General features: G+C 47.2%; 1 protein-coding gene across 3 annotated transcripts in view; it reads left to right on the top strand.

Moving 5' to 3' along the window:
- Positions 1-23,402, top strand: part of LOC120933634 (alpha-2,8-sialyltransferase 8E-like) — a 135,523-nt gene that overhangs the window by 99,522 nt on the left and 12,599 nt on the right. For all 3 annotated transcript variants that reach the window (XM_040346944.1, XM_040346945.1, XM_040346943.1), the window contains exon 5: positions 21,214-21,358. In XM_040346944.1, the coding sequence (XP_040202878.1) occupies positions 21,214-21,358 (145 nt within the window). The remainder of the gene's footprint in view (positions 1-21,213; positions 21,359-23,402) is intronic.

Raw genomic sequence — 23,402 nt, 5'->3', positions numbered from 1 at the left:
TTTCAGGCGGCATTGGCGTTCGGCCATACAAAGCAATAGGAAGGATTTGTAAAAAAAAAGTTACACTATTCGCGGCAAAATACGCCGCGTACGCGGCGTTACTTGTCGCGGAGGTGTGAATGCAGCCTAAAAGGCCCCACCAAAATCCTCAGCACCAGGCCCATGATGTTCTTAATCTGGCCCTGTCTGGATCTCCTTCAACTTGCCACCCAGGTACCGACCGACAGGTGATCAATCCCTCTGTGTCCGGCTACCTTGATCCCCGGTGGTTTATCCAGGCCCTTTTGGACCGCCAGCCTCTCAATGGCGCTCCTCAGACCGACTCCCCACGAACAGCAGTACAGCTTTGGATCTTCAAGAATGGGAATCCAGTCACTCACTGGATCCCCGTCGCTGTTCAGATGCTCCGGGTCAGCATGGCCCCAGAACCAGGAACACCGTGTGGCATGCACGTCCTTAAAGCCGGGGCAGGCCATAACGCCAGTGTGGCACCTAAAGGTGGGTGCCACACTGGACGAAGAAGACCCAGAACCAATGGCGTCTGCCCCATAAATACCCCTCCCCAGCATGCACAGTGAGGACAAACCCCCCGTGATTGGCCGTTGGCAAGAGCACCCAAACCTTGACTCCACTGCTGCCACCTGCAGCACCGGGGCTGGAAGAACACCCCAGTACAGCAGAATGGACTCACAGCACAGCCCAGCTGAGACAGAGACCGCATTTTGCCACTAACAATCTGGATCAGAGTTTAACTACACTCTGAGCTACACATTAATTTATCTAGCACCAGTACTGCAAGGTACATAGGCGCTACAAACTCCCCCCACCTGAATAGACCTGTCCTCAGTGTCCCAAGAAAGGATATTCACTCCTGAATACCGGACCTGAATCTGCAGAGCAACAGAAAAAGGACAGTAGAAAGAAGAACAGAAAAATACAAACGTTTCTTTTTAAAACATTATTATATAAACATAGCCACAAGCCGTTAGTTTTTTGATCCAGGGTTTTGTGCCGATCGCCGTCAGGGATCAGGAAGGAATTTTTTTTCCCTGCCGCAGCACATTGGCCAGCTTGCCCAGGGTTTTTTTGCCTTCCTCTGGACCAAAAACCAAATCCCAATCCCTTGAGCTAGGATTCTCGAATCCTCTCTCACCCTACGCCCGCACCCGAGCCCTTGGTGACTGGCAGCAATGGTTAAGTTGCGTTACTCTCCAGAAACCATTTGGGGTCTGAGACAATTCGCTACTACATTGCCTGCCGCCACCACAATAGCTTTAAAATTAGATCAACTTTTGAGGTTCGATCATCGATCGATCATCAAATATTTCAATCATTCAACACAGCTCAAGCACATATCATGTGCTTTGCTTAACACTAGATCAGCAGTTAAACACCGATCAGAAATCCATGATTTCTTACTTCAATACGATCTAGACTGCCTCTTTATTACGGAAAGTTGGCTATCGGACGATTGCAACACCATTCTCGGAGAAATGGTGCCTGCAAACTATCGCATCTTAACGGAAAATAGAATAGGGCAAAGGGGAGGAGGACTGGCGGTGATTCATAAGTCGCATATTGCAATCATTAAACCGGTCCTCCAAAATCCTCTACCTTTTATGGAAACCCTTACGCTTCAACTTCAAGCTCACTCTCAGGAGACTGTTCATATTCTCCTCTGCTATAGGCCCCCTGGGCCAAAATCGCAGTTGATATCAGCATTAACGGAGTTCATTTCCACCTACACCCTTAGCGGTAAGCACCTTTTGCTGCTCGGGGATTTTAATTTGTGGGCTAACTCCTCACAGGATCCCATCGCGGATGCCTGCATCAACCACCTGGAAGGATTTGGACTTCAACAACTTATACACGGACCAACGCATGTTTCAGGTCACACACTCGACCTAATTTTCAGACAAAATCTGAAAATTAACATTGTGGGAAATGAACCTTTGCCATGGACAGACCACCATGCAATCAGCTTCATAATCCCCAGAACTCCATTAGTCAGGAAAGTACCCAAGCCGGTGACAATACACTGGGCTAGATCTCAGAGGAAGCTCCACTCGGAACTCTTCAGATCTACCCTGGGAAACCGAATTGGGGCTATTCCTCCTCAATTAGCAGCCTCAGATACTTTGGATGCCATTAATGCAGCTCTGCTACAGTCAGCCGACTTAGCAGCACCAAAGCGCAAACTCCGCAGCCGGGAAAAAAAGTCCAGCTGGTTCAATAACCAACTGTCGCTATTGAAGCAAGAGCGCAGGAGAGCGGAAGCCTCCTGGAAAAGAAGTCCGTCAGAAGACCATCTCAACATCTACAAAGCAGTAACTACGCGCTACCACAAGGAAATTTTCAAAGCCAAAAAATTTCACTTCTCCAGGGTGATTAACAGCGCAATGAATCGCCCTAGCGAACTCTTCAGGATGGTCACCCAGACCATGAATCCGGGATGTCTAGAAGTCCCCACTTCAGACACCCAAGAGTTCTGCAATGAACTATCGGATTTCTTCATCGACAAAATCGAGAAAATTCGGGTAAGTATTCGGCAAAACAATTCTCCACTCAGCCCCGTCTTCAATCAAAACAACGACCGAACGCCTCTACAATCAACTAAGTTCACTTTGGAACCCATCTCCATCGATACAACAAAAAATTTTATTGGCCTGCTGCGCGACAGCACAGCACCGAATGACATCATTCCCACCAAGCTACTGAAGGAATGTGCCGACATCCTGGCGCCTCCGATCACGCAGCTTATAAATCAGTCATTTAAGGAAGGCATAGTGCCTTCCCTGCTGAAAGAGGGCACAATTCTGCCGATCTTGAAAAAACCTAATTTGGATCCTATGGACCCAACTCACCGCCGTCCCATAACAGGTCTAAATGCTCTGTCCAAGATAATGGAGAAAGTGGTGGTAAATCAGCTGCAACAGCATCTGGACACCCAAAATCTACTCGATCCATTTCAATCCGGGTTCCGTCCCGGACACGGGACAGAAACGGCCTTACTGAAAATATGGGACGATGCGCTTGAGGCCGCAGACGAAGGAGAATCATGTCTCCTGGTTCTGCTGGACCTAAGCGCTGCTTTTGACACAGTAGACCACAAATTGCTACTGAGACGACTAACAGAAGTCGCCGGAGTCTCAGAAGATGCCTTACCATGGTTCTCCTCGTTTCTTGGAAACCGATCACAAACAGTGAAACTGGGATCCTTCACATCTGAAAAACGCACGGTGACATGTGGGGTCCCCCAAGGATCCCCCTTGTCTCCAGTGCTGTTTAATATCTATCTTCGTCCTCTCTTTGATATAATCAGTAGCCATGAACTACTTTATCACTCTTATGCAGACGACACGCAGTTGTATTTTCGCATCTGCCACAAAAAGGATCATCATCTAAGATTAGAGAAATGTCTCTCTTCAATAGAAAACTGGATGTCTAAGAGTTATCTCAAACTCAATAATGCTAAAACAGAACTCTTTATCTTTGATGCCAGGCGGAGGAAACCACCGACAACAAACTGGACACCATCTCCCATTCTGGGACAAATCATCGCACCTAGCTCCAAAGTCAAAAGTCTGGGAGTCACGTTTGACACCTTCATGACAATGGACGCACAAATAGGGTCCGTAGTCAGCGGGGCGCACCATTTGATGCGCCTACTACGCAGACTGATTCCATTTATTCCTAAAGAAGACGTAGCAGTCGTGGTGGGAACAATCGTGAATTCCAGACTGGACTATGCAAATGCCCTTTACCTCGGGCTACCCAAGTACCAAATCGCTCGTCTCCAAGTCGTACAGAATACGGCCGCCAGACTGGTGACTGGGAAAAAATCTTGGGAATCAATCTCACCTTCACTGAGATCCCTTCACTGGCTGCCAGTGAAGGACAGAATTGCATTCAAAGCACTCTGCCTGACACATAAGTGCATCCATGGGAAGGCTCCTAGATATCTATGCGACAAGATCAAACTGCACAATTGCAGTCGCATTTTGCGTTCCACCGACCAAAATCTGGTCAAGGTTCCTATAACCAAATACAAGTCCAAAGGAGAAAGAAGGTTTGCTTTCCAGGGCCCCAGGCTTTGGAATGCCTTACCAACCAGCATTCGGTTGGAGCAAAACCACCTGTCTTTCAGAAGGCAGATCAAAACCCTGCTTTTTTGAAAGGCATGAGACTTAATCAACAAGCGCCCAGAGGCGATTCAGTTCGCATGTGCCGCGCTATATAAATTTTTCATTCATTCATTCATTCATATATATATACAGTGATGCAGTGAGTGTACTATTTAAATCAGGCGCGCTCCCGCGCCGATTTAAATACGCATGCGCCGTCCGGGGAATTTCCCGGCGTGCATTGCTCCCACTGACGTCAATAGGACGTCAGTGGTTGTGACGTGAGCGGGACTTGCGACGCGCGTGTTCGTGAATCGGCGTACGCAAACGACGTAGAAAATTTCAAATTCGACGCGGGAACGACGGCCATACTTAACAATACTTACCCCTGCTTTTAGCAGGGGTAAGTATACGACGGGTACCGCGCTACGGAAACGACGTAAGAACACAGCGTCGGGTCCGCGTACGTTCGTGAATTTCGCGTATCTCGCTGATTTACATATTATTCAGTGTAAATCAGCGGGAACGCCCCCGGCGCCATTTTTAAATCCAAAAAAAGATCCGACAGTGTAACACAGTGTGACACTGTCGGATCTCAGCCCTATCTATGCGTAACTGGTTCTATGAATCAGGCGCATAGATAGGACCAGTAAAAATCAGAGATACGATGGTGTATCTGTAGATACACCGTCGTATCTCTTTGTGAATCTGGCCCATAGAATCAGTTACTCATAGATATGCCTAAGATCCGACAGGTGTAACTGTGTTACACCGGTGGATCTTAACTGCAATTTAAAAATGGCCGCGGGGGGCGTTCTCGTTGATTAATATGTAAATCAGCGAGATACGCCAATTCACGGACGTACGCGGGCCCGACGCAGTTTGTTACAACGTTTACGTAGCGGTTTTCCCGGCGTATACTTACCCCTGCTTCTATGAGGCGCAGCCAATGTTAAGTATAGCCATCGTTCCCACGTCAAATTTTTTTTTTTACGTCGTTTGCGTGCGCTCATTCTCAAACCCGATCATCGCAAGTCACGCTCACGCCGAAACCACTGACGTCCTAGCGAAGTCAGTGGGATCAATGCGTGCCGGGAAATTTCGTGGACGGCGCATGCGCATTTAAATCGGCGCAGGGACGCGCCTGATTTAAATAGTACACTCCCCCTAGCCGCGGAATTTGAATTCCGCTGGGGGATTTACGATCCGCCGCCGCAAGTTTGGAGGTAAGTGGTTTGTGAATTACCCACTTGCCTCTCAAACTTACGGCAGGGTATCTTAAATTCATTTGATGGGCACTGGTAAGCTGCATTTGATGAGCACCAGTAATCTGCTTTAGATGGGCACTAGTAATCGGCATTTGATGGGCACTGGTAAGCTGCATTTGGTGGGCACTGGTAAGCTGAATTTGGTTGGCACTGGCAAGCTGCATGTGGTGGGCACTGGTAGGTTGCATTTGGTGGACACTGCACTGGTGGGCTGCATTTGGTAGGCACTGCACTGGTAGGCTGCATTTGATGGGCACTGACAAGCTGCATTTGGTGGGCACTGCACAGGTAAGCTACATTAGATGGGCACTGGTAGACTGCATTTGGTGGGCAAAGATAATGCTGCATTTGGTGGGCATTGATATTTGAAGGGCACTGGTTGGTTGCATTTGGTAGGCACTTCACTGGTAGGCTACATTTGGTAGGTACTGCTCTGATAGGCTGCATTTGATGGGCACTGGTAGGCTACATTTGGTTGGCACAGATAATTCTGCATTTGGTGGGCACTGATATTTGATAGGCACTGGTAGGTTGAATTTGGTGGGCACTGCACTGGTAGGCTATATTTGGTAAGCTGCATTTGATGGGTACTGATAAGCTGCATTTGGTGGGCACTGCACTGGTAGCCTACATGTGATGGGCACTGGTAGGCTTTATTTGGCCGGCACAGAGAATGCTGCATTTGGTGGACAATAATAAGCTGCATATGGTGGGCACTGGTAGGCTGCATTTGATGGGCACTGATAAGCTGCGTTTGGTGGGCACTGCGCTGGTAGGTTGCATTTGGTGGGCACTGCACTGGTAGGCTACATTTGGTAGGTACTGCTCTGGTAGGCTGCATTTGATGGGCACTGCACTGGTATGCTGCATTTGGTTGGCACAGATAATGCTGCATTTGGTGGGCACTGATATTTGATGGGCACTGGTAGTTTGCATATGGTGAGCACTGCACTGGTAGACTGCATTTGATGGGCACTGGTGGACTGAATTTGATGGGCACTAATAAGCTGCATTTGGTGGGCACTGCACTGGTAGGTTGCATTTGGTGGGCACTGCACTGGTAGGCTACATTTGGTAGGTACTGCTCTGGTAGGCTGCATTTGATGGGCACTGCACTGGTATGCTGCATTTGGTTGGCACAGATAATGCTGCATTTGGTGGGCACTGATATTTGATGGGCACTGGTAGTTTGCATATGGTGAGCACTGCACTGGTAGACTGCATTTGATGGGCACTGGTGGACTGAATTTGATGGGCACTAATAAGCTGCATTTGGTGGGCACTGCGCTGGTAGGTTGCATTTGGTGGGCACTGCACTGGTAGGCTACATTTGGTAGGTACTGCTCTGGTAGGCTGCATTTGATGGGCACTGCACTGGTATGCGGCATTTGGTTGGCACAGATAATGCTGCATTAGGTGGGCACTGATATTTGATGGGCACTGGTAGGTTGCATATGGTGGGCACTGCACTGGTAAGCTACATTTGGTAGACACTGCACTGGTAGACTGCATTTGATGGGCACTGATAAGCTGCATTTGGTGGGCACTCCTCTGGTAGGTTGCATTTGGTAGGTACTGCTCTGGTAGGCTGCATTTGATGGGCACTGACAAGCTGCATTTGGTGGGCACTGCACAGGTAAGCTACATTAGATGGGCACTGGTAGACTGCATTTGGTGGGCAAAGATAATGCTGCATTTGGTGGGCATTGATATTTGAAGGGCACTGGTTGGTTGCATTTGGTAGGCACTTCACTGGTAGGCTACATTTGGTAGGTACTGCTCTGATAGGCTGCATTTGATGGGCACTGGTAGGCTACATTTGGTTGGCACAGATAATTCTGCATTTGGTGGGCACTGATATTTGATAGGCACTGGTAGGTTGAATTTGGTGGGCACTGCACTGGTAGGCTATATTTGGTAAGCTGCATTTGATGGGTACTGATAAGCTGCATTTGGTGGGCACTGCACTGGTAGCCTACATGTGATGGGCACTGGTAGGCTTTATTTGGCCGGCACAGAGAATGCTGCATTTGGTGGACAATAATAAGCTGCATATGGTGGGCACTGGTAGGCTGCATTTGATGGGCACTGATAAGCTGCGTTTGGTGGGCACTGCGCTGGTAGGTTGCATTTGGTGGGCACTGCACTGGTAGGCTACATTTGGTAGGTACTGCTCTGGTAGGCTGCATTTGATGGGCACTGCACTGGTATGCTGCATTTGGTTGGCACAGATAATGCTGCATTTGGTGGGCACTGATATTTGATGGGCACTGGTAGTTTGCATATGGTGAGCACTGCACTGGTAGACTGCATTTGATGGGCACTGGTGGACTGAATTTGATGGGCACTAATAAGCTGCATTTGGTGGGCACTGCACTGGTAGGTTGCATTTGGTGGGCACTGCACTGGTAGGCTACATTTGGTAGGTACTGCTCTGGTAGGCTGCATTTGATGGGCACTGCACTGGTATGCTGCATTTGGTTGGCACAGATAATGCTGCATTTGGTGGGCACTGATATTTGATGGGCACTGGTAGTTTGCATATGGTGAGCACTGCACTGGTAGACTGCATTTGATGGGCACTGGTGGACTGAATTTGATGGGCACTAATAAGCTGCATTTGGTGGGCACTGCACTGGTAGGTTGCATTTGGTGGGCACTGCACTGGTAGGCTACATTTGGTAGGTACTGCTCTGGTAGGCTGCATTTGATGGGCACTGCACTGGTATGCTGCATTTGGTTGGCACAGATAATGCTGCATTTGGTGGGCACTGATATTTGATGGGCACTGGTAGTTTGCATATGGTGAGCACTGCACTGGTAGACTGCATTTGATGGGCACTGGTGGACTGAATTTGATGGGCACTGATAAGCTGCATTTGGTGGGCACTCCTCTGGTAGGTTGCATTTGGTAGGTACTGCTCTGGTAGGCTGCATTTGATGGGCACTGACAAGCTGCATTTGGTGGGCACTGCACAGGTAAGCTACATTAGATGGGCACTGGTAGACTGCATTTGGTGGGCAAAGATAATGCTGCATTTGGTGGGCATTGATATTTGAAGGGCACTGGTTGGTTGCATTTGGTAGGCACTTCACTGGTAGGCTACATTTGGTAGGTACTGCTCTGATAGGCTGCATTTGATGGGCACTGGTAGGCTACATTTGGTTGGCACAGATAATTCTGCATTTGGTGGGCACTGATATTTGATAGGCACTGGTAGGTTGAATTTGGTGGGCACTGCACTGGTAGGCTATATTTGGTAAGCTGCATTTGATGGGTACTGATAAGCTGCATTTGGTGGGCACTGCACTGGTAGCCTACATGTGATGGGCACTGGTAGGCTTTATTTGGCCGGCACAGAGAATGCTGCATTTGGTGGACAATAATAAGCTGCATATGGTGGGCACTGGTAGGCTGCATTTGATGGGCACTGATAAGCTGCGTTTGGTGGGCACTGCGCTGGTAGGTTGCATTTGGTGGGCACTGCACTGGTAGGCTACATTTGGTAGGTACTGCTCTGGTAGGCTGCATTTGATGGGCACTGCACTGGTATGCTGCATTTGGTTGGCACAGATAATGCTGCATTTGGTGGGCACTGATATTTGATGGGCACTGGTAGTTTGCATATGGTGAGCACTGCACTGGTAGACTGCATTTGATGGGCACTGGTGGACTGAATTTGATGGGCACTAATAAGCTGCATTTGGTGGGCACTGCGCTGGTAGGTTGCATTTGGTGGGCACTGCACTGGTAGGCTACATTTGGTAGGTACTGCTCTGGTAGGCTGCATTTGATGGGCACTGCACTGGTATGCGGCATTTGGTTGGCACAGATAATGCTGCATTAGGTGGGCACTGATATTTGATGGGCACTGGTAGGTTGCATATGGTGGGCACTGCACTGGTAAGCTACATTTGGTAGACACTGCACTGGTAGACTGCATTTGATGGGCACTGATAAGCTGCATTTGGTGGGCACTCCTCTGGTAGGTTGCATTTGGTAGGTACTGCTCTGGTAGGCTGCATTTGATGGGCACTGACAAGCTGCATTTGGTGGGCACTGCACAGGTAAGCTACATTAGATGGGCACTGGTAGACTGCATTTGGTGGGCAAAGATAATGCTGCATTTGGTGGGCATTGATATTTGAAGGGCACTGGTTGGTTGCATTTGGTAGGCACTTCACTGGTAGGCTACATTTGGTAGGTACTGCTCTGATAGGCTGCATTTGATGGGCACTGGTAGGCTACATTTGGTTGGCACAGATAATTCTGCATTTGGTGGGCACTGATATTTGATAGGCACTGGTAGGTTGAATTTGGTGGGCACTGCACTGGTAGGCTATATTTGGTAAGCTGCATTTGATGGGTACTGATAAGCTGCATTTGGTGGGCACTGCACTGGTAGCCTACATGTGATGGGCACTGGTAGGCTTTATTTGGCCGGCACAGAGAATGCTGCATTTGGTGGACAATAATAAGCTGCATATGGTGGGCACTGGTAGGCTGCATTTGATGGGCACTGATAAGCTGCGTTTGGTGGGCACTGCGCTGGTAGGTTGCATTTGGTGGGCACTGCACTGGTAGGCTACATTTGGTAGGTACTGCTCTGGTAGGCTGCATTTGATGGGCACTGCACTGGTATGCTGCATTTGGTTGGCACAGATAATGCTGCATTTGGTGGGCACTGATATTTGATGGGCACTGGTAGTTTGCATATGGTGAGCACTGCACTGGTAGACTGCATTTGATGGGCACTGGTGGACTGAATTTGATGGGCACTAATAAGCTGCATTTGGTGGGCACTGCACTGGTAGGTTGCATTTGGTGGGCACTGCACTGGTAGGCTACATTTGGTAGGTACTGCTCTGGTAGGCTGCATTTGATGGGCACTGCACTGGTATGCTGCATTTGGTTGGCACAGATAATGCTGCATTTGGTGGGCACTGATATTTGATGGGCACTGGTAGTTTGCATATGGTGAGCACTGCACTGGTAGACTGCATTTGATGGGCACTGGTGGACTGAATTTGATGGGCACTAATAAGCTGCATTTGGTGGGCACTGCACTGGTAGGTTGCATTTGGTGGGCACTGCACTGGTAGGCTACATTTGGTAGGTACTGCTCTGGTAGGCTGCATTTGATGGGCACTGCACTGGTATGCTGCATTTGGTTGGCACAGATAATGCTGCATTTGGTGGGCACAGATATTTGATGGGCACTGGTAGTTTGCATATGGTGAGCACTGCACTGGTAGACTGCATTTGATGGGCACTGGTGGACTGAATTTGATGGGCACTGATAAGCTGCATTTGGTGGGCACTCCTCTGGTAGGTTGCATTTGGTAGGTACTGCTCTGGTAGGCTGCATTTGATGGGCACTGACAAGCTGCATTTGGTGGGCACTGCACAGGTAAGCTACATTAGATGGGCACTGGTAGACTGCATTTGGTGGGCAAAGATAATGCTGCATTTGGTGGGCATTGATATTTGAAGGGCACTGGTTGGTTGCATTTGGTAGGCACTTCACTGGTAGGCTACATTTGGTAGGTACTGCTCTGATAGGCTGCATTTGATGGGCACTGGTAGGCTACATTTGGTTGGCACAGATAATTCTGCATTTGGTGGGCACTGATATTTGATAGGCACTGGTAGGTTGAATTTGGTGGGCACTGCACTGGTAGGCTATATTTGGTAAGCTGCATTTGATGGGTACTGATAAGCTGCATTTGGTGGGCACTGCACTGGTAGCCTACATGTGATGGGCACTGGTAGGCTTTATTTGGCCGGCACAGAGAATGCTGCATTTGGTGGACAATAATAAGCTGCATATGGTGGGCACTGGTAGGCTGCATTTGATGGGCACTGATAAGCTGCGTTTGGTGGGCACTGCGCTGGTAGGTTGCATTTGGTGGGCACTGCACTGGTAGGCTACATTTGGTAGGTACTGCTCTGGTAGGCTGCATTTGATGGGCACTGCACTGGTATGCTGCATTTGGTTGGCACAGATAATGCTGCATTTGGTGGGCACTGATATTTGATGGGCACTGGTAGTTTGCATATGGTGAGCACTGCACTGGTAGACTGCATTTGATGGGCACTGGTGGACTGAATTTGATGGGCACTAATAAGCTGCATTTGGTGGGCACTGCACTGGTAGGTTGCATTTGGTGGGCACTGCACTGGTAGGCTACATTTGGTAGGTACTGCTCTGGTAGGCTGCATTTGATGGGCACTGCACTGGTATGCTGCATTTGGTTGGCACAGATAATGCTGCATTTGGTGGGCACTGATATTTGATGGGCACTGGTAGTTTGCATATGGTGAGCACTGCACTGGTAGACTGCATTTGATGGGCACTGGTGGACTGAATTTGATGGGCACTAATAAGCTGCATTTGGTGGGCACTGCGCTGGTAGGTTGCATTTGGTGGGCACTGCACTGGTAGGCTACATTTGGTAGGTACTGCTCTGGTAGGCTGCATTTGATGGGCACTGCACTGGTATGCGGCATTTGGTTGGCACAGATAATGCTGCATTAGGTGGGCACTGATATTTGATGGGCACTGGTAGGTTGCATATGGTGGGCACTGCACTGGTAAGCTACATTTGGTAGACACTGCACTGGTAGACTGCATTTGATGGGCACTGATAAGCTGCATTTGGTGGGCACTCCTCTGGTAGGTTGCATTTGGTAGGTACTGCTCTGGTAGGCTGCATTTGATGGGCACTGCACTGCTATGCTGCACTTGATGGGCACTGGTAGGTTGCACTTGGTAGGCACTGCACCGGTAGGCTGCATTTGGCGGGCACAGATAATGATGCATTTGGTGGACTCTGCACTGCATTATGACTACTTGATTATTATATACGGTACATCATGATCAATCCATTATCATCCATATTATGATGAAGTGATAGTTCATTATATTAGGATGTACCCATCATTGCCTGCACTATGATGCCCCCAATATTGGCCCCTATTGCTGCCACAGTTAATTATTTGTCAGTCTTTGGGAAAAACACCGGTTGTAAGTGAAAGGTAATTTTTAACAACATTTCACAATGGTCTGATCTATAAATATGGACTTGTTAAGGAAAGTAAATAAACTCGCCCGATATAAACTCTTCCCAGCACAGCGGCCATTCCAAACCGCTGATTGGTATTGACTCAAAAATAAACGGTAATTCATATTACAGAGCCTTGAAAAAGTATTCACCCCCCCTTAAAATTTTCCACATTTTGTCACGTTACAACCAAAAACGTCAATGTATTTTATTGGGATTTTCTGTGCTGGAGCAGTGATGGGGAACCTCGGCACCCCCAGAGGTTTTGGAACTACATTTCCCATGATGCTCATGTGCTCTGCAGTGTGGTTGACCTTCATGGGAAATGCCAAGGTTTGCCATCGCTGTGATAGACCAACACAAAGTGACACATAATTGTGAAGTGGAAGGAAAATTATAAATGGTTTTCAAATTTTTTTTACAAATAAATATGTGAAAAGTGTGTGTGTGTGTGTGTGTGGGGGGGGGGGGGCATTTGTATTCAGCCCCCCTTACTCTGATACCCCTAACTAAAATCTAGTGGAACCAATTGCCTTGAGAAGTCACCTAATTAGTAAACCAGGGTTTGACAAATTTTCTTGGAATCTAGGAGCCAGCTAAAAAAGTTAGGAGCCAGAAAACGCGCCCCGTCCCTACGAGCTTGCACGCAGAAGTGAACACATACGTGAGCAGCGCCCGCATATGTAAACGGTATTCAAACCACACATGTGAGGTATCGCCGCGATTGTTAGAGCGAGAGCAATAATTCTAGCTCTAGACCTCCTCTGTAACTCAAAACATGCAACCTGTAGAATTTTTTAAACGTCGCCTATGGAGATTTTAAAGGGTAAAAGTTTGTCGGCATTCCACGAGCGGACGCAATTTTAAAGCGTGACATGTTGGGTATGAATTTACTCGACGTAACATTATCTTTCACAATATAAAAACAATGGGGATAACTTTACTGTTGTCTTATTTTTTAATTAAAAAAAGTGTATTTTTTTCCCCAAAAAAGTGCGCTTGTAAGACCGCTGCGCAAATACGGCGTGACAGAAAGTATTGCAATGATCGCCATTTTATTCTCTAGGGTGTTAGGATAAAAAATATATATAATGTTTGGGGGTTCTAATTAGAGGAAAGGAGATGGCAGTGAAAACAGTGAAAAATTACACATTAGAACTGGTTTTACTTGTAATGCCAACGGCCACCACCAGATGGCACCAGGTCACAGAAGGAAGCTTGGGACTTCACAAGGCCGCAAAGCCGCGGCCTGAATTACCGGCCATCGCGGGCCCGCCGCGATCGCGTGGCGGGGGAGGTGGGGGCGCACGGAGACACAGGATCAATATATATATATATATATATATATATATATCCATACACATATACAACTCTGGTAACTCTATATTAGATATGATACAATTAGTATATTTCCCAAAAACATTCTTTCCAATCAATGCAAAATAATTATTAATGTGGATACATGAATCATTTTGATATGTGTTGCAGGTTAATTCACATTTTTATAATCACGATTTGATATCTTTCATAATGTTGATTAGCTTCTGTAAAACACTTCTATTCAAACTCATAATTCTCATATAATTCTTTCTTCTAACAAAGTTCTAACTTAACGGATGCGATGGTCATATATTTCCCTCGGTCCTAAGATGTCATTGATAATCTAAACATTACTTTTCATTTATTTCATGTCAATATATATATTCTTTTAATATCATGTATATTTTTAAGATATTTCTGAATTGATTCATATGATATGTCCATCTCATAGATAGAGGCATGTCTTTGTCCTTGGTGTGAGATGAACTGGGTTTTTCTGCCATTGTCTAAGACAGGGTTTCTCAACTCCAGTCCTCAAGGCGCCCCAACAGGTCATGTTTTCAGGTTTTCCCTCGGATGAAACGGCTGTGGTAATTACTAGGGCAGTGAAACTGATCAACTCACCTGTGAAAAATAATGGAAAGCCTGAAAACATGACCTGTTGGGGCACCTTGAGGACTGGAGTTGAGAAACACTGGTCTAAGAGACAGCTGAGACAATACTGCCTGTTTTCTTTTAGGCCTCGTACACACGACCGAACATGTCTGCTGAAACTGGTCCGCGGACCAGTTTCCGCGGACTTGTTCGGTCGTCTGTACGGCCGACCGGACAATTTTCCGGCGGATCGGACAGGTTTCCAGCGGACAAATGTTTCTTAGCATGCTAAGAAACATGTCCGCTGGAAGCCTGTCCGTCGGACATGTTCGGTCGTCTGTACGAGTCACCGGACATGTCCGCTCGGCCGAAAGCCCTCGCATGCGTCGAAGTGATTTGACGCATGCGTGGAAGCATTGACCTTCCAGGCTCGCACACGTCGCTGCGTCATCGTCGCGGCGACGGCGCGGCCACGTCACCGCGTTCGCTGTCCGCGGGAAATTTGGTCTGATGGTGTGTACAGCCATCAGACCAAAATCCACCAGCGGACATGTCTGATGAAAATGGTCCGCGGACCGTTTTCATCGGACATGTCCCGTCGTGTGTACGAGGCCTTAGGACAATCTTATTCTCTGATACAATGGGAGTTATTTACTTCCATGTGATAATAGCCCAGTTAGGTATCTGTGAAAACTTTCCCGATGGCAGGATAACTAACCAGCAATGATAGCACACCTTTTCTTGTTTATTCACCAAAGTTGGGACAACATTTCTTTGTTCTGTGACGAAAGTTTCCATTGTTCAGACTTTCACCCAAGCTTGTAAAAGTTATAGATAGCTAATTCAATTGTTAATGTCTTGGGTGCTGGGCAAATATGGGCTAAGGTGTGCTTAGCCTTCAATGGTTGAAATACTTCCATATCAATGTCTCATCTCAAATTTGAGGCCTAATGGACCTTTCATAGTTTTGTTGGTAAATATTAAATTATTGGTATTATTTCCGCAATAAAACTCATAACACCACCTACAAGCTATAGAAGAATTCTAATGCTGTATGACACTAGTAATAATTATATTTATAAATTATTATTACTAGTCAACAAACATTTGAATTCTTCTATAGCCTATGGGCCGAGCATTTGACCGGAAATGTACGATTGCAGCGTCATACAGTTTAGCTGCTTGTCGAATCTTCTTAGAACTTTCGACAGACACCATAAGCCTTCAATGACAGATTCGACGTTTGTATGTTTTTCGCTGTTTCGTCGAATCTTCGTCGTTCGTGTCGAATGGTCTACCCCAACACTGTCTCTATAATGTGGAATCTTTCCTCTCTATGTAGAATAATCTTGGACTAATAGAGTTAAGGTTAGGCACATTCGACCGCATGTTCCATAGACACAGATTGCTATTGTCAGCGTCATGTCGAATCTCTTATCTATATCGAGCTGTTGTAGCAACGAAAACGAAAATAAAGCATTTTTTTATTTCGGATCTTTCGGATTTTGGATTCTGAGCGTTCGTTTTCGTTTGTTAAAATGATAACGAAAATACCCGAAATTCGGACGAAAATGCATTCGGACGAAAACAAATGCACATGTCTAGACATCACTAGTTGTTAGACAAACACAAGAGAAAGGCTGTTACGGAGTTTAATCGTTAGCCAATTTGGAGGTGGGTGAGGAGTGGCGTGTGTGGAAAAACAAGTATGTTGGCATTGGGCAAAACATCAGACGATAGGTCAGGTTGAAGCGGAAGTCGTGGAGCAGACAGCAGGCAAGAGAATTATCAGGTCAGTAACAAAATAGGCACTATCAGGTCAGTAACAAAAAAAGTCAGTAACAAAATAGGACCTGGCAAGGATTCCGCAAGCACCATTGGATATCCTGGCAGGGATTCTGTCATCACCATTGGAAGTCCTGCCAGGGATTCTGTGGTTACCATTGAAAGTTTTGCCAGGGCTTGGGAGAGTAAGCATTCTGGAAAGAGGTTAGGCAGGGATTTTGAAAGCACCATAGGAAGTCCTGCCAGGGATTCAGCAAGCATCATAGGAATTCCTGCCAGGGATGCTGTGAGCAACAATAGCATCCTGACAGGTATTCTTAGGCCCCATACACACGAGAGGATTTATCCGCGAATACGGTCCAGCGGACCGTTTCCGCGGATAAATCCTCTCGAGGATTTCAGCGGATTTCTATGCGATGGAGTGTACTCACCATCGCATTGAAATCCACGCCGAAATCCTCTGGCAATGACGTGTCGCGCCGTCGCCGCGATTATGATGCGGCAACGTGCACGACACTGTCATATAAGGAATTCCACGCATGCGTCGAAACATTACGACGCATGCGGGGGATCCCTTCGGACGGATGGATCCGGTGAGTCTATACAGACCAGCGGATCCATCCGTTGGGATGGATTCCAGCAGATGGATTTGTTTAGCATGTCAGCAAATATTCGATCTGCTGGAATCCATCCCAGGGGAGAAATATCCGCGGAAACAGATCCGCTGGAGTGTACACACCATAGGATCTATCCGCTGAAACCCATTCGCTGGGATTTTTCAGCGGATGGATTCTATCGTGTGTACGGGGCCTTAAAGTAAGGGTTTAGGAAGTCCTGCCAGAGATACTACAAGAACCACTGTAAGTAATGGAAGAGGTTTTGGAAGTCCTGTCAGGAATTCTGTGAGCATCATTGGAAGTCCTGGAAGAGATTGTGGAAGTCCTGGCAGAGATGCTACAAGCACTATTGGAAACTGGCAGACATTCTAGAAGCTCTGGCAGAAGGTCCTAGGGGACCTGGTGGTCCTGGGAATCCTTGAAATGCAGAGGTGCAGTGTTTAGGAGTGTTTCATGGAAAAGTAGGGAAGGGCGCGGAAATGTTCTCCTAACAAAGACTCTACAAATCAGAATATGTAATATAGATCAGAAACATGTTAAAACTTGCAGGTTGCGTGAGATTATGATATTCATAGAACCGCCCAGTGATTGTTCTGTCCCCGCTACACTTTTCCCTGTGTGTAGCCCAACATACATCTAAACCGTCTAATTCGACAGATTCGACGTTTGTATGTTTTTCGCTGTTTCGTCGAATCTTCGTCGTTCGTGTCGAATGGTCTACCCCAACACTGTCTCTATAATGTGGAATCTTTCCTCTCTATGTAGAATAATCTTGGACTAATAGAGTTAAGGTTAGGCACATTCGACCGCATGTTCCATAGACACAGATTGCTATTGTCAGCGTCATGTCGAATCTCTTATCTATATCGAGCTGTTGTAGCAACGAAAACGAAAATAAAGCATTTTTTTATTTCGGATCTTTCGGATTTTGGATTCTGAGGCCCCATACTCACGAGCAAACATGTCTGCTGAAACTGGCCCGCAGGCCAGTTTCAGCAGACATGTTTGGTCGTGTGTGGGCGCGAGCGGGCCGAATTCCAGCAAACATTTGCCCGCCGGGCCTTTTCCCAGCAGACAAATATTCCTGGACTTGTTTTAAAACAGTCCGCTGGAATTCTGCCCGCTCGGACATGTACGGTCGTCAGTACAGACCTACCGTACATGTCCAGGCGCCCGCCGTCCCTCGCATGCGTCGAATGACTTCGACGCATGCGTGGAAGCATTTTAAAGGCGGGCCGCCCACGTCGCCGCGTCATTGTCGCGGCGACACCACGTCATCGACGCGGCGACACCGCGGACACGCCCCGCGTATTGTTTACGCGCGGACTTCTGTACGATGGTGTGTACAACCATCGTACAGAAGCCCTCTGGCAGACATGTATGGTGGAAACGGTCCGACGGACCGCTTTCACCATACATGTTTGGTCGTGAGTACCCGGCCTGAGCGTTCGTTTTCGTTTGTTAAAATGATAACGAAAATACCCGAAATTCGGACGAAAATGCATTCGGACGAAAACAAATGCACATGTCTAGACATCACTAGTTGTTAGACAAACACAAGAGAAAGGCTGTTACGGAGTCTAATCGTTAGCCAATTTGGAGGTGGGTGAGGAGTGGCGTGTGTGGAAAAACAAGTATGTTGGCATTGGGCAAAACATCAGACGATAGGTCAGGTTGAAGCGGAAGTCGTGGAGCAGACAGCAGGCAAGAGAATTATCAGGTCAGTAACAAAATAGGCACTATCAGGTCAGTAACAAAAAAAGTCAGTAACAAAATAGGACCTGGCAAGGATTCCGCAAGCACCATTGGATATCCTGGCAGGGATTCTGTCATCACCATTGGAAGTCCTGCCAGGGATTCTGTGGTTACCATTGAAAGTTTTGCCAGGGCTTGGGAGAGTAAGCATTCTGGAAAGAGGTTAGGCAGGGATTTTGAAAGCACCATAGGAAGTCCTGCCAGGGATTCAGCAAGCATCATAGGAATTCCTGCCAGGGATGCTGTGAGCAACAATAGCATCCTGACAGGTATTCTTAGGCCCCATACACACGAGAGGATTTATCCGCGAATACGGTCCAGCGGACCGTTTCCGCGGATAAATCCTCTCGAGGATTTCAGCGGATTTCTATGCGATGGAGTGTACTCACCATCGCATTGAAATCCACGCCGAAATCCTCTGGCAATGACGTGTCGCGCCGTCGCCGCGATTATGATGCGGCAACGTGCACGACACTGTCATATAAGGAATTCCACGCATGCGTCGAAACATTACGACGCATGCGGGGGATCCCTTCGGACGGATGGATCCGGTGAGTCTATACAGACCAGCGGATCCATCCGTTGGGATGGATTCCAGCAGATAGATTTGTTTAGCATGTCAGCAAATATTCGATCTGCTGGAATCCATCCCAGGGGAGAAATATCCGCGGAAACAGATCCGCTGGAGTGTACACACCATAGGATCTATCCGCTGAAACCCATTCGCTGGGATTTTTCAGCGGATGGATTCTATCGTGTGTACGGGGCCTTAAAGTAAGGGTTTAGGAAGTCCTGCCAGAGATACTACAAGAACCACTGTAAGTAATGGAAGAGGTTTTGGAAGTCCTGTCAGGAATTCTGTGAGCATCATTGGAAGTCCTGGAAGAGATTGTGGAAGTCCTGGCAGAGATGCTACAAGCACTATTGGAAACTGGCAGACATTCTAGAAGCTCTGGCAGAAGGTCCTAGGGGACCTGGTGGTCCTGGGAATCCTTGAAATGCAGAGGTGCAGTGTTTAGGAGTGTTTCATGGAAAAGTAGGGAAGGGCGCGGAAATGTTCTCCTAACAAAGACTCTACAAATCAGAATATGTAATATAGATCAGAAACATGTTAAAACTTGCAGGTTGCGTGAGATTATGATATTCATAGAACCGCCCAGTGATTGTTCTGTCCCCGCTACACTTTTCCCTGTGTGTAGCCCAACATACATCTAAACCGTCTAATTCCGCAATAAGCCAGACTGAGTGGGCCAGATTCACGTAGATCAGCGGATCTATAGATCCGCTCGATCTACGTGATTTAAGATCCGCTCCCGCAAGTTTGAGAGGCAAGTGGCTAATTCACAAACCACTTACCTCCAAACTTGCGACGGCGGATCCTAAATCCCCTGGCGGAATTCAAATTCCGTGGCTAGGGGGAGTGTACTATTTAAATCAGGCGCGTTCCCGCGCCGATTTAAATGCGCATGCGCCGTTCGGGGAATTTCCCGGCGTGCATTGCTCCCACTGACGTCATTAGGACGTCAGTGGTTTCGACGTGAGCGTGACTTGCGACGCGCGTGTTTGTGAATCGGCGTACGCAAACTACGTTAGAAAATTCAAATTCAACACGGGAACGCCGGCTATACTTAACATTGGCTGCGCCTGATAAAAGCAGGGGTAAGTATACGACGGGAAAGCCGCTACGGAAACGTCGTAAGAAGACTGCGTCGGGTCCGCGTACGTTCGTGAATTTGCGTATCTCGCTGATTTACATATTATTCAACGTAAATCAGCGGGAACGCCCCCGGCGCCATTTTCAAATTGAAAATAAGATCCGACAGTGTAACACAGTGTAACACTGTCGGTTCTTAGCCATATCTATGCGTAACTGATTCTATGAATCAGACGCATAGATAGGACCAGTGTAAGTCAGAGATACGACGGTGTATCTGTAGATCGTATACCGTCGTATCTCTTTGTGAATCTGGCCCCGTGTCTCCACGTTTTTGGAGATATTTACTATAATCACGGGCGCTGCTGTAGCGCCGTAGACAGAGGCGCAGGCGCACTGTAGTGTGCCGTTCCTCATTGAGGCTGTGCCATTACTGCCGGCTCCTGCGTGAATGCGCGGGAGTGACGTCATCGCGACTCTGGCCAATCAGAGCCCTGGAGCCGCGTTACACGGAAGTAACCATGCATACTAGCTCATAATGCCTTTGTCTTGCAGGTGGTGTTTTTTTTCCCTGGGTTTATTTCCTCTTTAACAAAACAGGTTTGGTAAAACTATTGAAAAAAAACAAATACAGATACATATAACCAATATAAAATTATACAGAAATACAATGAATGAGCTAGGCTGTAGATGGCGACACATCATTCTCTCCAGCGATGCTGCGCTTAGGGGATGCAAACGGATGCAGGTTTTAGTCCAACATGTGCTCTGATAGCTGGTTCCTTCTTTCAGTCTCTAAAAATGGAATCTGAACTCCCATGATGCATCTGCTTCCTTTTCTTGGACTAAAGAATGATGGGGAGTTTTATTAAAGGTAAACAGTTTTCTAGCTTCTGCAAAAAATGTACATTTACCACCGGCTCCATCTTGTGGTCAAATCCAAAGACAAACAACTAATAAATATCCTGCTGAAGGCAGAACAGTGATTACCTACATTTTGATAATTATTTCAATTTTCGTTCATTCCCCAGGGCCAACTTGGGAAAATGTTGCAATGCTTCATACTCAATGATCATGACGCAGGAGAATACTGTGATCGGACAAACAATTAACTTTGATGCAGAAACTAAAATAAAACAAAACATCACCAAGAGCCTGTACAGTCTGTTCCCGAAGGTGAGTGCTGGCCAAGGAACTGGGGATTTATCCCATTTTTAGAAAAACCTATTTCAGGATATCGGGGTCAGCCACGTATAATGCAGAGAAATGTAACATATGAAGGAAATGTTTGCCTTTCCACTCCAGAAAAAGATATCTAGATGTTAGTTAAAGCGGAGTTCCAGGATTTGTATGTTTATTAAAAGTCAGTAGCTACAAAAAGTGTAGCTGCTGACTTTTAATAAACAAACACTTACCTGATCCACATTCCAGCGATGCAGCCACCCAAAGCGTCGCTCCTCTCCCCCTCCTCCACCATTGCCACTCGGGGCACCCGGTCGTGAGGATTCTTGCCACGTGATCAGCTGTGACCAATCACAGCTGATCATTGCTTGAACCAGGAAGTGCCGGTAAATGGCATTTCTCGGTTCGCGCTGACAGGGAGAGCCGATCATGGCTCTCCCTGTCAGAGGGGGGGGGGGGGGTCTGTGTTGATAATCAGCACATTGATTATCAGCACAGCCCCCTCAAATGTACAAATCGCCTGCAAGCCAGTGCCCAGCAGTACCCCAATAATAAACTCTGCAAGTGCTCGTCACAGTGCCAATCCCTGCTTACCACAGTGCCTATCCCTGCCCACCACAGTGCCAACCACTGCCCACCACAGTGCCAATCACTGCCCAGCAGTAACACCTATCAGTACCTCATCAGTGCTGCCCATCACTGCCGCCTGTCATTGCCAATCAGTATCGCCTGTCAGTGCCACCTGTCAGTGCCCATCATAGCCACCTGCCAGTGCCCATCAGTGCTGCCTGCCAGTGCCCATCAGTGCCGCCTGTCAGTGCCCATCAGTCCTGCCTGTCAGTGCCCATCAGTGCCGCCTGTCAGTGCCCATCAGGACTGTCTATCAGTGTCCATCAATTCTACATATCAGTGCCTTCTCATCAGTGCCCATCAGTGCCGCCTCATCTGTCCCCGTCAGTGAAGGGGAAAACAACATTTTATGACAGAAACTAAAAAAAAAAAAATATCCAAAATTTTGGTATTTTTTTGTTTGTTTAGCAAAAATAAAAACCACGGAGGTGATCAAATACCACCAAAAGAAATCTCTATTTGTGGGAAGAAAATGATAAAGCTTTAGTTCAATCAAACACAGCGTTGCATGACCGCACAATTGTCATTCAAATTGTGACAGCGCTGAAAGCTGAAAATTGTCCTGGGCAGGAAAGGGCGTAAGTGCCCGCTGTTGAAGTGGTTAACCACTTAAGGACCGCCTCATGTACATATACGTCAGAAGAATGGCACAGGCAGGCACATCAACGTATATATACGTGCCCTGCTTGACGTGGGTGGGGGGTCCGATCGGGACCCCCCCCCGGTACATGCGGCGGTCCCCGTGGCTTCAGGAGCGATCCGGGACGACGGCGCGGCTATTTGTTTATAGCCGCTCCGTCGCGATCGCTCCCCGGAGCTGAAGAACGGGGAGAGCCGTGTGTAAACACGGCTTCCCCGTGCTTCACTGTGTCGGCGCATCGATCGTGTCATTCCCTTTATAGGGAAGACACGATCGATGACGTCATTCCTACAGCCACACCCCCCTACACTAGTAAACACATACACAGTGATCCCTAAATGTTACAGCGCCCCCTGTGTTTAACTCCCAAACTGCAACTGTCATTTTCACAATAAAGAATGCAATTTAAATGCATTTTTTGCTGTGAAAATGACAATTGTCCCAAAAATGTGTCAAAATTGTCCGAAGTGTCCGCCATATTGTCGCAGTCACGAAAAAAATCGCTGATCGCCGCCATTAGTAGTAAAAAAATAAAAATAAATAAAAATGCAAAAAAACTATCCCCTATTTTGTAAACACTATAAATTTTGCGCAAACCAACCGATAAACGATTATTGCAATTTTTTTTACCAAAAATAGGTAGAAGAATACGTATCGGCCTAAACTGAGGAAAAAAAATGTTATATATGTTTTTGGGGGATATTTATTATAGCAAAAAGTTAAAAATATTGATTTTTTTTCAAAATTGTCGCTCTATTTTTGTTTATA

Source organism: Rana temporaria, chromosome 3, assembly GCF_905171775.1.
Source record: "Rana temporaria chromosome 3, aRanTem1.1, whole genome shotgun sequence".
NCBI classification, from domain to species: Eukaryota; Metazoa; Chordata; class Amphibia; order Anura; family Ranidae; genus Rana; species Rana temporaria.
Note: the sequence above shows the minus strand (reverse complement) of the source record. Positions and strands in the feature narration are given on the sequence as shown.